We start from the raw sequence: 13,534 nt of genomic DNA, 5'->3' as shown, positions 1-13,534 counted from the left end.
CCATCATCTTATTCCATCATCTTATTCCAAGTATATCTAATTATCTTATTTTAGGGGTCAAAATACTAATTCCACTGCCAGATCATCTTATTTACCTGCTCAAATCAAAGACAAGTACACAAATTTCAAGAAAATGTTGCTTACTTTTTGTTCTCTTTTTGCAGTGCATAAAAAATGTGATTTTAGTCAGAATCCTAAACTCCCCCTCTTTCTATATAGGTGCTAGATGTATGTACTGAGAGTTGTACTCCCTGGATAGCTGCATGCACATTCAAAGAACCCTGTTTTTCTCCAGGAAGCATAGGATATTTTTGGCCCCAGGTGCTACGATATAGAACGTGTTCTTGGTTCTCGATAGAGATCAAGCAAACCTATGGTGAAATATGGAGGGAAATAGCCAATGGCTATGGAGGAGGAGCAGCATGCCCAACTACTGAGGAGGCAGAATGCTTGGAACGTGGTGTGCCTGGAGACAGTGGCCAGACAGCCGATCCGTGGCTGAGCCCATCTTTGAGCTGATGTACAGAAAGCAACTTCACATCTGCCTCTCATTGCTAATATGCATCCCCTGGATTACAGGATGAGACATTGTTGTGTTTTTGTTTTTGACTGCCTCAATAGCTTCAAATAGAAATCCTCCTTCCGTCCAGACAATACAAGCAGTGGTCCTGTTGTGAGACCCATGTTCCGATGTTCTGGTCAACGTCTGACCTAAAACCTAAAACAGTAATGAAAGTAGTGGAGACTACTGCCAGCCATCGACTAGTATAGCACCAGTACTGTGGGTGGTTAGCATGAAGACTGAGCCAGGGCTGGAGTAGAGATGAATGAACATCAAGACTTGGAAACAGTTATTAAGAACACAACCTCAAAAGCAGAATATTATGTGTCTGTATATATATATACAGTATATACATTCAGTATATACATACATACATATATATAGCGATAGACTGGCAACCTGTCCAGGGTGTACCCCGCCTCTCGCCGATTGACAGCTGAAGACAGGCACTGGCACCCCTTGCCAACAGGGATAAGCGTGTCGAAAATGTATATATATATATATATATATATATATATATATATATAAATATATAAAATGTGTATATATATAGTGTATATATACATGATATTCTAGATTCTTCCTCATATATACAATCTCATAGTTAGCATCCATGTCATACCCTTCTTACTGTCCTACTCTTCCCTCCAGTCCATTATTTTTCAAAGATCTGTCCTCCTACCATGTTTCTATCCGCTGTCATTCTTCTACCTTTACTCATTTTTTCTCTATCCTGCTTCTCTGAAACCACAATTCTTACATGAATCTTTTGCAGCTCTCTCCTCTTTGCTTATCAAAATTTACACTTTCTAAGCCTTGCTTTTAATGTTTTCTTTTTTCTTTCCTGTCACGACTCTTTTCGATGATAGCCACTATCAGAGCCATGCAACTGTTTTGTGTTATCCCACACATTCTTTATCCTGCATATGAGTTTCATTACAAATTTCAAAATTGGCTTCTTAAACCTTTCCTAAACAGGATGATTGCTTGTCTGTTACACCCATTTCAGGTATTCTGTGAACACAAATGGCGCTGCTGCAAAAATCATGGTCAGCAAATACATCATGTTGTTTGACAGAGCGGAGCTGTGGTGGTTATTTAGACTGATGCTTTAAATGCAGCACCTTTTCATTCGGGTCTCTCTCTTCCAAAGATTTTTAATTAAAATTGCAACTCTGTACGCAATTTGCGTTATTTATGATTTTCATTTTGAGGTGGTGGCAAAAAGCATTTTTTTTTAAAGTTAGATGCATTTGTGCACGCACTTCTCCATCACCAGTTGGGTGTGCCAAAGCGAATGTCTTTGAAACATCCAGAAAGTCTGAAAATGGAAATATCACATGTGTTTTTTTTGGCCACAGCAATTTGATAGATTACTACAAAGTTGTGTAGTGACACTCGAAGCGCTCGGATGATGAATTCTGCAGACGGCGCCGCGGAGCACAGACCTTCCTTTTAGCACCACCGTGAGGTTTACAGTTATTACTTTTAGTGAACCTTCTGAAAGGCTGTTTCATTAAAAGGCACAACATTCAATCTACTCATGTTACAGCATCCTCAGTAATTAATTTGACCTATGGTAAAGATATGGAAAAAGTCTTAAAATGAACCAATCTTCCATACTTTATGTTGAAACTTTTTGAAAAATCTGAGTATTTATTTTAGTGGAAGGAACATATCCGGTGTAACACATTCATTTTCTACAAAAGAAATATAACTGCCACCGTGTATGTCTTTTTTAAAATTGATCTTTTGAATAGTTCTTAATTTTCTGTTTCCCTGTGAACATGACATGACCCAGAAAGCCATAAAATATTATACTGACTAGCTGGTTTATGATACTGTTCAATGTTAGACTCAATTATATTTTGAATCTGGAAAGAGGCAAATCCAGTGAAGAGATAAAAACGTATCATTCAACAGTTGTATTCAATGCTATATTCTTTGTAGGAGATTCTGTTGCAGAAAGCTTTGTTTAGGAACCATAGCCTCCCTAAAATAACATCAGTGAAAGCGTTCCCTCATTAGCTTCGTATCTTGGCAGATTTCCATCATTATGCTTTAAATCTTATTTGACCAATTGAGTGAATGAAGCTCTTTTAATCAACAAAGAGATCAGTGTATTAACACAATTGCCCATTATGTGTCACCGGGCTCCTGTTAGCATGCTCATTTTAGCATTCAGCGTTGAGCTAAATGCTAACGTTAGCATGTTTGCGTGCACCCAAGCAAAGTCTCTCAATTCTTTTGCTAGTTATGTGGTCTTGCATATTTAAGTGTGTCAGTGTGTTGAGGTAGATAAATTTTGCAAAGCTTCTATTAATAGGGTGATGAAACACAGTGCAGCTGCTGCTACTTACTGTTTAAAAATAACAAAGGGGAGACAAATCTAGGCTGGAGGAGCAACAATAAATTGTCATGTGGAAGAAGAAGAGCAGCGACGATGAAGAAATGATATTAAAAGCCCCACAGCGTCTACATATTTAATTTGCCCGATGGCTGTCAGTTTAGCCTAATCCCTGTGATAGTATGGGAGAGAAAAGAAAACAGATAACAGATGAGTTAGGAGGCAAGCTATTTGAAGAAGGCTTAGCAGCAGTGCTCGGAGATGAAGAGCCTTTTATTACCGCAGATGCTTTCATTTCATATTTGGGAAAACACAAGTTACCAATTACAAAATTTCTGTTAACAGTTTGACTCTCAGTTTTCTGGTTTAGGAAGAGAAAAAAGCAAGGGTAATGTTGTAATGTTAATGCACTGATTAAAGTTTTGTGAAGCTTTTCCCGTCAAAAACGATTTGGTGATTCTGATTACTCTTTAAGAACTACGATTTACAGTCTGAAAAATGAGAGTTAAAAAAACTCTTGTCCTGTGTTTCTTCTTTCTTTAGCCCTGTTCCAAATCTTCGGCACCCCCCTCCCCCCCCGCTCTCCTCCCAACCTGTCGGCCCTCAGGTTCAGCGGGACCATGATGCTCAGCAGCTCCGTGGAGGTGCCCAGCCCGGGTGGGATAAGCGGCCTTGGCGGGTTGAGCGCGGCGGCACGGAACGTGGTGCGCTCCTCGAGCATTTCGGGGACCATGTACAGCCTGGAAAAGAGCCCCAGCAACACGGGCCCCGACTCTGCATCGCTAGCTGGCAACAAGAAGCGGCGCTCCAGTCTGGGTGCCAAGATGGTGGCCATTGTGGGGTTGTCACAGTGGAGCAGAAGCACACAGCAACTTAACCAGCAAGGTCAGTTTGATTATTTCTCTGAACTGGGGGCCTGCAGGTGTTACAGTGTGCGATGAAATTTCCAACGTGTTCCTCTTTGTCATCCTTTGAAATCAGTCTTCACTTGATTTCTCTGTTTAAATTCTAACTCACGTTGACGTAAAGACATAGCGCCGACCCAGATACATTTTGAAAAATGCTACCAAAGTGGGTTTTCCAAGAGTGTCGGGATGTGCAGTCGGGGTTAAGCGGGGTTTGGGGCTGCGGTCAAGACCAGGGAGAGTGATATGTTGAAACATTGAATGTCAAGGTGGTTTTGCTACGTATCGGTCTTTTGAGTTTTTTCATTCCCCCTCGTCACTGGAGGTTAACAGAGGCTTTGTGGAGCCCACCGCGGCTGAGCTTCCTCAGTTCAAGCTGCTGGCTCAAGGCGCTGACTCAGCGATGCCCGGAGCCGGCTCTGCCGAGGCAGTGGAGGACGGAATGAGTTCAGTTTCTGAGTGGTAAAGTGACGCTTGCAGCTTCATTCAAAGCAATAACAAACACTAAACGCTATCACTCAGCCCCTGAGTCTGACTTGCCACAGGGGCGACGGGTCATATGTGTCCGACTGAGAAGCTTTTATACATGGACGTGGTGACAAAAGCATTTGAACCAATGGGAACATTCAACTTCAATAGCCACCGTTCAACCTAAGGGCATCACTAAGACGTGTTTAAGACAAATATTGCAGAACTCAACAAGTTCACATAAAAATGTAAAAGGATTGCACATTAACATTTAACTGGCCCCCCTTGGCCCAGTTTATATAGTTTATCTGCAAAAAAAAAAAGTTGACTTTGGGGTGAGTTGCACTTTAAAGATATGTTATAAAGACAAATCTAGGAAGTAAGATAGATTTAGATTTTAAACCGGAAAGCAATTTTATTACCACAGAGGTTGGAAGATTAATCGTCTGGTTTAAGCAGTATAAAATATTCCATGAACACATAATTTTTTTTTTTATTATAGTTGTTTTAGGAGCAGTGTACCACAGTAGTGTCTAAATGCACTTAATATAGCATTTCTTGGTGTGCCGCAGTAATTGGAGTACAAATCTGACTCAAAATGCTTTCTATGGCTTTGTGAGAAACCGGCGATCTATTGTGTGGACTACAGCGTGTTGAACTTTGCGGAGGGCTCGCAGCTGTGGCAGCAAGCATGCATTGTGAGAGTGGCTCCATGTTCTAATATGTCCCCGATAGCGTATAATTACAGATCCTGTGTTGCTGCGACAAAAGTGCTCCTCGGTTTTTCGCCTCTGTGGTGAAAACAAGCCCGTTTGTTCCTGCTGTATAAAGGGATAACATGTCACACAGTAGGCGATGGCAAAGGCTGAGAGGTGGGACCAACAGGGGGAGGGAATCCTGTGGTGTAACATGTTTTTTTTCATTGCAATGTGTTAATTAAAATAACAGTTGCTCATCTCCTGTGCTTTCTAGCATTTTATCTTTTTGCTGTGAGTACTATGAACTGTAACTTTCCAGAATTACGGGCACCTGTCTGAGTTCATTGTTGCTTGCCTGCAATCACTCCCTGCCTAATGCCCCTTCTGGATATGCACTGCTTTTCTGTTTCTCCTAATAGGTCTGTGTCAAGGCTAAGGGGGCATCTTATGAATTTCTGTCACGGTTTGAAAGAGCAACTGACTAAATTGGATCTAAAGTTTGATTGTGAATAAGCATGGGGGTCTGTATGGGATTCTCCCAGTATGATCAGCATGAATTATGGAATCATGGTATTTACATCAACATTTCAAACAAATGTATAATATGATCAGAAAATGAGGAATTACTACCAATGCTGCTGAAGAATATATCTTAATTATTACAGTTATAATAAATGTTTTGTCCTTGTTTAGATTAAAGAAACCCTCTATACAACCTGCTGATTAACAGACCTCGCTGGTAGCTTGCCATCTCTAATTTTAAATGCTCTCACCTTATTAGGAGTGATGGGTGGTTCTTCTTTAGTTTTGACACCAAGGTTTCAAACTCATTTTGCAGGCAAATCAATTTGCCTTTCTCGCAAGCGACGAACAAAGTGTGGCAGCCGTCTCTTTGATAGCTGAACAGCAGTGAGAAGCGACAGATAGGGGACAAGTATGCGCCGCCCCAAAACACCGCAAGAAACACTTTCTCCGGGATCCCTGAAACTTTAGAAATGGTTGGACAGAAATCTTAATTTTTTTTAAAACCCTGGTATACTTTCATACCTAAATGGTTTTATATAAAGCACTTGAACAAATATGAACGCATGGCCCTATGACAGACAGGTATGTATAAAATGTAATACAATCTTTTTTTTTTTTTTTTTTTTTTTTGAGATTTTTCGCGGCTCTAGTGGATCGCTTTTTAACACAGTAGGCTCACAGAAAGGGGGTGGAAGAAGGGGAGAGACATGTGGCAAAAGTCCGCGGGTCAGAGTCAAACCCAGGTCAACTGCGTTGAGGACTAATACAATCTTTTCATGTTTTTTTCTCACACAATGATCCCTGGATTTATTTAAGCTTAAAAATACTTTATTTTCTTTTTGATAGTGAACAGACCGACCCCCCCCACCCCCCAAACAGAGGCAATAGACGTTTGTACATTAGATAGATGTGCTAACTTAAGTTAGCTCCAGCTAAAACGCTACATCTGCATTTTGAAGTACTATTCTCCTCTTTTATGTATTTATGTTTCAATAGTGTGTTTATTTTTACTTTTATATTTTATTTACTGTTAATAGTCATCTTGCTAGAAAGATGTTTTCCCCAAAGTTAGGCTTGCAAATTTTAATATGTATTCAAATTTCAGGATGACTATGCAGGAAAAAGATAAGAAAACATTATAGTTACATTATGATGTCTTGAGAAATTTCACCCTTGCTACCTAAAAAGCTTTAGCATTACCATTGTCTGTGATGATGAGTATGAACTGCACAGAAAAAAGGAAAGAGGTGATAGTTTCTATCAATTGTGCGAAGTAAAATGTCCAATGTCTAGGATTTCCAAAGAGTTCTAAATTAAACAGGGAATCTTGTTGCGTCGAGACATGACAGACCTTGATGTACTAAAGAGACTCATGAGCTAAATCCAAACCCTGCCAACCTGGTGTTGTTCACAATAGTTTGTACCATGTTCAATTTACTTCAGATAAAATGTTCTTTGACCTAACTTCTGAAACATTAGTCTCAATTATTTACAACTATCTGACACACTACATCAGATACTCAGCCTATTTACACTCTGGCTACAGCTTATCTCGCCAAGATTGTCCTTCCACGTACCTTTCATCTTACTTTTTATTTATTGAGCCACTACTGTATAAAGAAGAATAGTCCTTCTTTCAGGACTATAATCAGCTGCATTGTCTATTTCTGAAAACGCCGTTTCCCGATATGGATTGGCGCGAGCATAGAAAGGACTTGCTTGCGCTCAGGCACAGCTGACTCTTGTCTGACGCAGACAGAGCCGTCGATATTTTCACCACAGGGGCTGCCATGTCTCTGTGTTTGTGGTGCCGTGGAGAGCGCAGAGGAGGGGGAGAGTGTGGAAGAGGAGGCAAGCAGTAGCTAAGGATGGAGAAGAGGGTAAGAGAGGTGTGTCTAAATTTAGATGCTCTTAGCAGCCAGAAGAACACATCAGGCCTGAACGAAATCACAATATCAAGATCCGTTCTCCTTTCTTCACTGACCAACAGCATTCACTGTGTGGTCAACAGGTTATTTCAACAACTCCAGAAAATCTAATTACGTACTGTGTTGCTATTACAGTAATCGGGCTGGTAGATAATATGGTTATACTAGAGTTACTTACAGAAGTATTCACACCCGTAGACGTTTTCACAGTGCCGTGACATAACCTCAAACTTAACCGTGTTTCATTGGGGTTTTATGTGAACAGTTTTGACAAAGAATTGCAGAATTGTGAAGCGGAAGGGAAACTATACACGAGTTTCCAAACTTGTTGCAAATGAAAAATTGTGTATTGCGATACCAGTGCCTACTAAAAGCTTCAAGTTAGTAAATAGAGTTTGGTTGTATTTTTATTTAATCTCAGTCAAATTAGAGCTGCTCTGTGAAGGCCTCAGAAGTTTGTTAGAGGACAAACAGCATCACGAAGACCATGAAACAGATTATGGATGAATAAAAAAAGCTGTTGGTTCCAGAAAACCATAGGAGGTCTCATTTTTCAGTTTACTACATGCCAAGTAGGGAGCATAGACATGTGGAAGAAGGTGCTCTGGCCCTGTGGGACCTAAAATGAGCTTTCAGGCCTACAAGCAAATGGCATGTGTGGCACGCTCTAATTCACCCGTTTGTCACGCTGGTAAGCGAGAACAGTCCTGTTTTTGCCGACCACCGTGACCCCGATGTAGCGCGGATGTAGCTCGTGACGTCACGCGTGAAGTGGTCTATACACCTATCACTGTGTAGCATGGGCAAAGACTCCAGGAGCCCCAAACCCATTCATTTTGGCGATGTTGATTGGCCAAATATTCATAAATCTTCCCTAGCAACAGTATACGATTGGTTATTTCGTTACACTTGTAGGGCTCCTTGAGTCACAGCCCCAAAAGTGTAGAAGAAGAGAAATGATACGTTCTGTTGGTGGAAATGCACTGTTAAATGAGAGTCAATTGGTAGAGTCAATTAGTAGAAGTGTTTTAATAATTCTTATTACATGTAGCCACGTACTATTAAGTAAAAACTCACAAACAAAATCTATATATATTTTGACTTTTCCTCTTCACGTCTAGGGAGGGCAGCACCCGAGCGCCCCCTATGGGCCAGCCGCCACTGTAACTGAGCTTTCTGAATTTGTTTTCTGCTCCTGCATGAGATGGAAGGAGCCTGGACTTGGAGCTGGACTTTTGGGTCGCTGCCGCATGACTCAGTGGGACTCTTATATTTTTCCAACACATCTGTACAAAACACCTAAGTTGACTAGCTGCCCTGCTATGGAAATCCTCAAAGGACATTTAACCAGCATGTATAGGATAAGAAAAACCTGTTTCTACACAACAATGAAGAAACTGTTTATTATTAATGATTTTCAAAAATAGAGCACATTAAATATAACAATATTGATATTATTGATGTTAACAGGATAAGTAACCCAAAGAGTGATGATTTATTTCATGTTTGTTAAAAAAGAGTTTGATGACAGAGGGGATAAGGGACCTCCAGAAAAGCACAATCCTGCACTGTGTTCAAGGCTTCCAGCAGTATTGCCAAGTCTGCTTATTATCAGCGACTTTGGACTTGTTCAATATACTGTTAACCAGCGACCTCTGTATTACAGTTTGTCGGGTTGCTTGTTGGACTTGTTTTGGGCTTATTTGTTTCCATAGAACTGGGTGCTTGTTTCTCTCGCAAGAACTGGCATTACTGTTTTCTAGCCCACACTCATACGGTTTCTTTTAAAACGCAGCTGTCTGGGCTCAGAGGGATAGAATATTATTCTCAAATGCTTCAACTGATGTGTAAAAGTCAAAATTAAGTCATTTATCCTGAACTAAACATGCAGCACTGTGCACGATCGTCATGCACCGTGTGTGTGCGTGTGCAGCACCTTTTGTCTGAAGAAGTGTGACACAGACTGAGGGATAGCTGCTGGTTATCGGCTAGCGCTAGCTTCCTCTAAGTTCCTCATTTATTATTGGTTTAGTGGCCTTGAAGCTAATATTTTTCTTTGTGGAATATGAGTTAGTGAAGCTAACCTTTCGGTTAGCAGTTCCAACCACTGGCCATAAGATTAGCTGTGTTAATTGGTATGGCACAATTCATACAATGCATAATTTGCCTTGAGCTCTCAGAACCTTATTAGCCCACTAAAAAAAAGACTATTCTTACATTGGTAATTGTTTATAGGAAATACCCTAAAACCTCCAGGAACAACTGGATTGCTGTGTCTTAAAAACAAAATATTGTTTAGGCTTAGTGGGTTAACGTGCCAATTGAATAAGCACCAAATTGAATCAAGTAATAGGGCTTTTACGTAACATCTGCCCAGCGAGATGATGTCGCTGCTCTTCTAGGAATATTCTCCGGCAAAGTTACCAGCCTGATACTGATGATCTGGAGGAAAAACAATCTTGTTTACTTGATGAAGGCTAAAATTGGGTCTTTGTTTCCCTTACTAGCTATTTATTTGCTTTTCCTAGATGCCAAAGGGGATCTATAAATCTACCTATGTGGCGCACTGCAATTGAGTGATTAAAAAAAAGCCCTGTTTCTCAAATGCTAGGGCCGGTGTTCTCACCTTTCAGCCCTGTCCTGGCAGTCATTTCCAGCTCAGTCCGGTCAGCTGTTGGAGCTTCATGTTGCGACTGTCTCATGCTCTGATTGGTCAATGGGGTGGGTCGACCTAGCGGTCTGCCCCTTGCTCCGCCCAGTCGGTCAGCTAATAGCCAATAAGCCCCAGACTGATTTACTCAGGAGAGAAGAGTGAACGTGAGATGGAGTAAATCTGCACTCCATGTACAGCAACTGTGGAACAAGCTCTTTAATAACATTAAAATCAGGCTTTGCCTAATAGTTTTGCCGCTCCAATAAAATCCTACAACGTGTTTGCAGTTAACAAAGAAGGAAAAGGTTATACAATTCTAATACTCAAACCAGCAAGGAAGGCACTTTGACGTGAAAAAGACAAAGGGGTCAAAGACAATTGGAGAACATACCAGCATGTCACCATTGAAGTCCTATTAGACCATTATTAGGTTATTGTGTTGTTATTGTGTCAGTTTCTGGAGGCTATGTTCTAGCCATGGTCCATTTGGAGCATTGGACAATTTTCAAAACAACCCTTGTGATGATCTTATGTAAGCATGTATGTATTTTTAGAGATGCGTCGTATCTTGAAGGATTTTGTGAAATAAACCGAACGTTGGTGTATAAAAAAGACAAGGAATTTAAGTTTGGTCAAACTCGAAGTTGGAAATATCAGTGAAGTGCCACTGACAGTTGCTTTATTCGATTCATACAGTGTATGTTCTGATTTTAATCATTAATGCTGGGTTAGATTTTCAACCCAAACATAAATTAAAGTGATGAGGTGGTAATGCTATGATCACCCCAGCGCAGTGCACATTTAAGGGCAATTTAGATTAACCTGTATGCATGTTTTTGGATGGTGGAAGGGAATTGGAGCAGTATAAACAAAATATGCAAACTCCTCACAGAAACATTCTTGCCAGCATCTGAACACAGTACAAGGCACCTTACACTGTATTTAGAGTTGAATTTGGCCAACACTGTGTGAAACATCGGCTGTTTATATTTATGCATTAAAATTTTTTGGATCAAAGTGTGAATAGTCTATATAACTTGGACTAACATGCACCAATTACTTACCGGTAAAAGACAATTTGTTTGTACTTAAATAAACAAACCCATTTGCTAATGTGGACTAAAGCCATTAAGACAACCCTCTGACATTGAAAGGTAAAATGAAGCTTACATTAAGATCTTTGTTATTTCATCCTGTGGAAGTGGTCCAGTGAGAAAAGGCACAATAGACCTTCTAATCTGGAACAAGACTTAATAAAGCTTGGCTAAAACTAGCAGACGACTGTCAGAACGGCATAAACGAAACATTTGGGTTACAGTAACCCAGCAGTTGTCTTATGTAAAGCTAAGCAGTGAAACATGATATGTTATAACTATTTACTATAACACAAAACAACCTAACAAAAACATCGCCCATGTCGAGTTTGCCTGCTTCACTTTTATTTAAAAAGAAAAAGTCAGAGCTTCTATGATCGTGTACACTTTATATGTGTTGGCATTTCAGTCTTGCATAAACAAAGTAAACTGAAGAAAGAGTGAAACTCTTTGTAGATTATCTTGACAGCGGCGTGGTCGGGAGTACAATTCCTGATGGGGATAACTAATTTGGCACGGCAGTTACAAAATGGAGTCAATTTTGGTACTGTACAACTATAGTTTTTTTTTTTTGTTGTTTCTTCATCCTTTCTGATCTCTCCCACTGTGCAATCAAGCAGGATCTTTTATGTGATGAGACAGAACAGTCCATTTTAGTATAGTAAAGGGGGGGGGGGGGTAGCAGAAGTCGATGATGCATTGTGTTGCATTTTTCTGTTATTGTTTTGATTGTAAATTATAATAATTTTATTTCCAAAATACATAAACGTGTGTGTATAGTTGTCTGTCTCTGTGATGGACTGGTGACCCATCCAAGGTGTGCCCCTCCTCCCACCCAGGGACCACTGGATGGTAGGAACCACCCCCACCGCAACCCTGCATGGATAAACCGATATGGATGATGGATAGAAGGCCGGATAAATGTAGGGGCACTGTTTGGGGTGGGGGGGGGGGGGCAGTCAGTGTGGCCCCTTACTGGTAAGGGGTTATGCTGTTTTGAGACTCAAACTTTTAAAACATTGATATCAGTAACCAGCCCACGTACTTTCTCAGAGTTCAGATGCTAAAGTTAGATTTGTTGCTGTAGAATAACAGGTAAAAAAGAGCTGCCATGTTTTTCATGCAGTGCAACTTAGCTTTGCAGTATTTTGTACAAGCAGACATTTCATGTATTGCTCCGTACGTTTTTCGTTCTTTGTATTCCATTTCAGATTTTCATGCTGTTCCACAGATAGCTCAGGTTTTCAAAAAATACCATCATCTCGTTATTTTAGCTTTTGTAACTGGCAAGGCACAATAATGGCCTTTTAGCTTTGTCCATGCTCCTTTCATGACCTGCTATTATTAGTACTGGTGAGGAGAAGGGACACACACACACACACACACACACACCCTCGACACAGTTTCCCAGGTTTAGCAGGTGAGTCACTCCTTCACTGAGCAAGCTCTTATCTCCTAAGAAGGTTTTATCCATGACTGAGAGTCAGCAGGTCAGCTCCCAGTTCACCGTCGACCCTCAGGACGTGGCTTTGCTATATACATGCAGATGAAAACAGATGTTTACATACACTTTAAAAATAAGACACAGAAACTCTTTATCTCACTTTCTGGGATTAAATCAAATTATTCCGGAACTTCCGAATACAAATTTATATGTTCCAAATATATAAACTGAATGTTATATTTATACTATACACTGTCACAACTTTGACTTTATTGGCCTTGAGCCACTTTGATACTAACTTGGCTGGAAGTTTAGTCTCATGGTCCAATTGGGAACCCGTTTGTGTCCAATCTGCAAATTCTCGATGTTGTTTAAATATTTCAACATAATGTTCTTTCCTCATGATGCCATCGTTTTTTTTTTTTTTTTTGCGAAGCCACCTGTCCCTCCAACAGCAAAACACCCCCACTTCATATTACTGCCAGCACCACTGTGCTTAGTACGCCGTATGACATGCTTACACGCTTCCCAGTTTTTGCTTTATATGTAACGATGCACACGTTGTTGGGCATTTTCAAAGTGTCATATAGCTTTGTATATTATATCTTCATCTATAAGTGGCTTTAGGGCCCCTGCTGGAGGACTATGGTACTTTCACTGGGTATAATGAACTATTCTTCCTAGCTTCAGCCAGCATTTTTACAAAGTCTGTTGCTTTGGCGCCAAATCACGTCCATCTCTGCGATACAGGCCCCGTCCCCTTCCTGAACAGTACGCTGGCTGGACGTTCCCACGGGGTTTATACTTGCATGTAATTGGTTGAACAGATGAATGTTGCGCCTCCCAACATCTGGAAATTCTAGTACAGGCTGAACAACATTTGTATCACAGTTCTTTTTTTCTGATTACT

The 13,534-nt window shown here is 40.5% G+C and overlaps 1 protein-coding gene across 1 annotated transcript in view; it reads left to right on the top strand.

Moving 5' to 3' along the window:
• The window catches only part of rims3 (regulating synaptic membrane exocytosis 3), a 50,668-nt gene that overhangs the window by 16,852 nt on the left and 20,282 nt on the right, over window positions 1–13,534 (top strand). Inside the window, exon 2 of the mRNA XM_012874241.3 lies at window positions 3,453–3,794. Coding sequence (XP_012729695.1) covers window positions 3,530–3,794 — 265 coding nt within the window. The 5' untranslated portion in view covers window positions 3,453–3,529. The remainder of the gene's footprint in view (window positions 1–3,452; window positions 3,795–13,534) is intronic.

Source organism: Fundulus heteroclitus, chromosome 13, assembly GCF_011125445.2.
Source record: "Fundulus heteroclitus isolate FHET01 chromosome 13, MU-UCD_Fhet_4.1, whole genome shotgun sequence".
Classification (NCBI taxonomy): domain Eukaryota; kingdom Metazoa; phylum Chordata; class Actinopteri; order Cyprinodontiformes; family Fundulidae; genus Fundulus; species Fundulus heteroclitus.
This window is presented reverse-complemented; position numbering and strand designations above follow the sequence as displayed.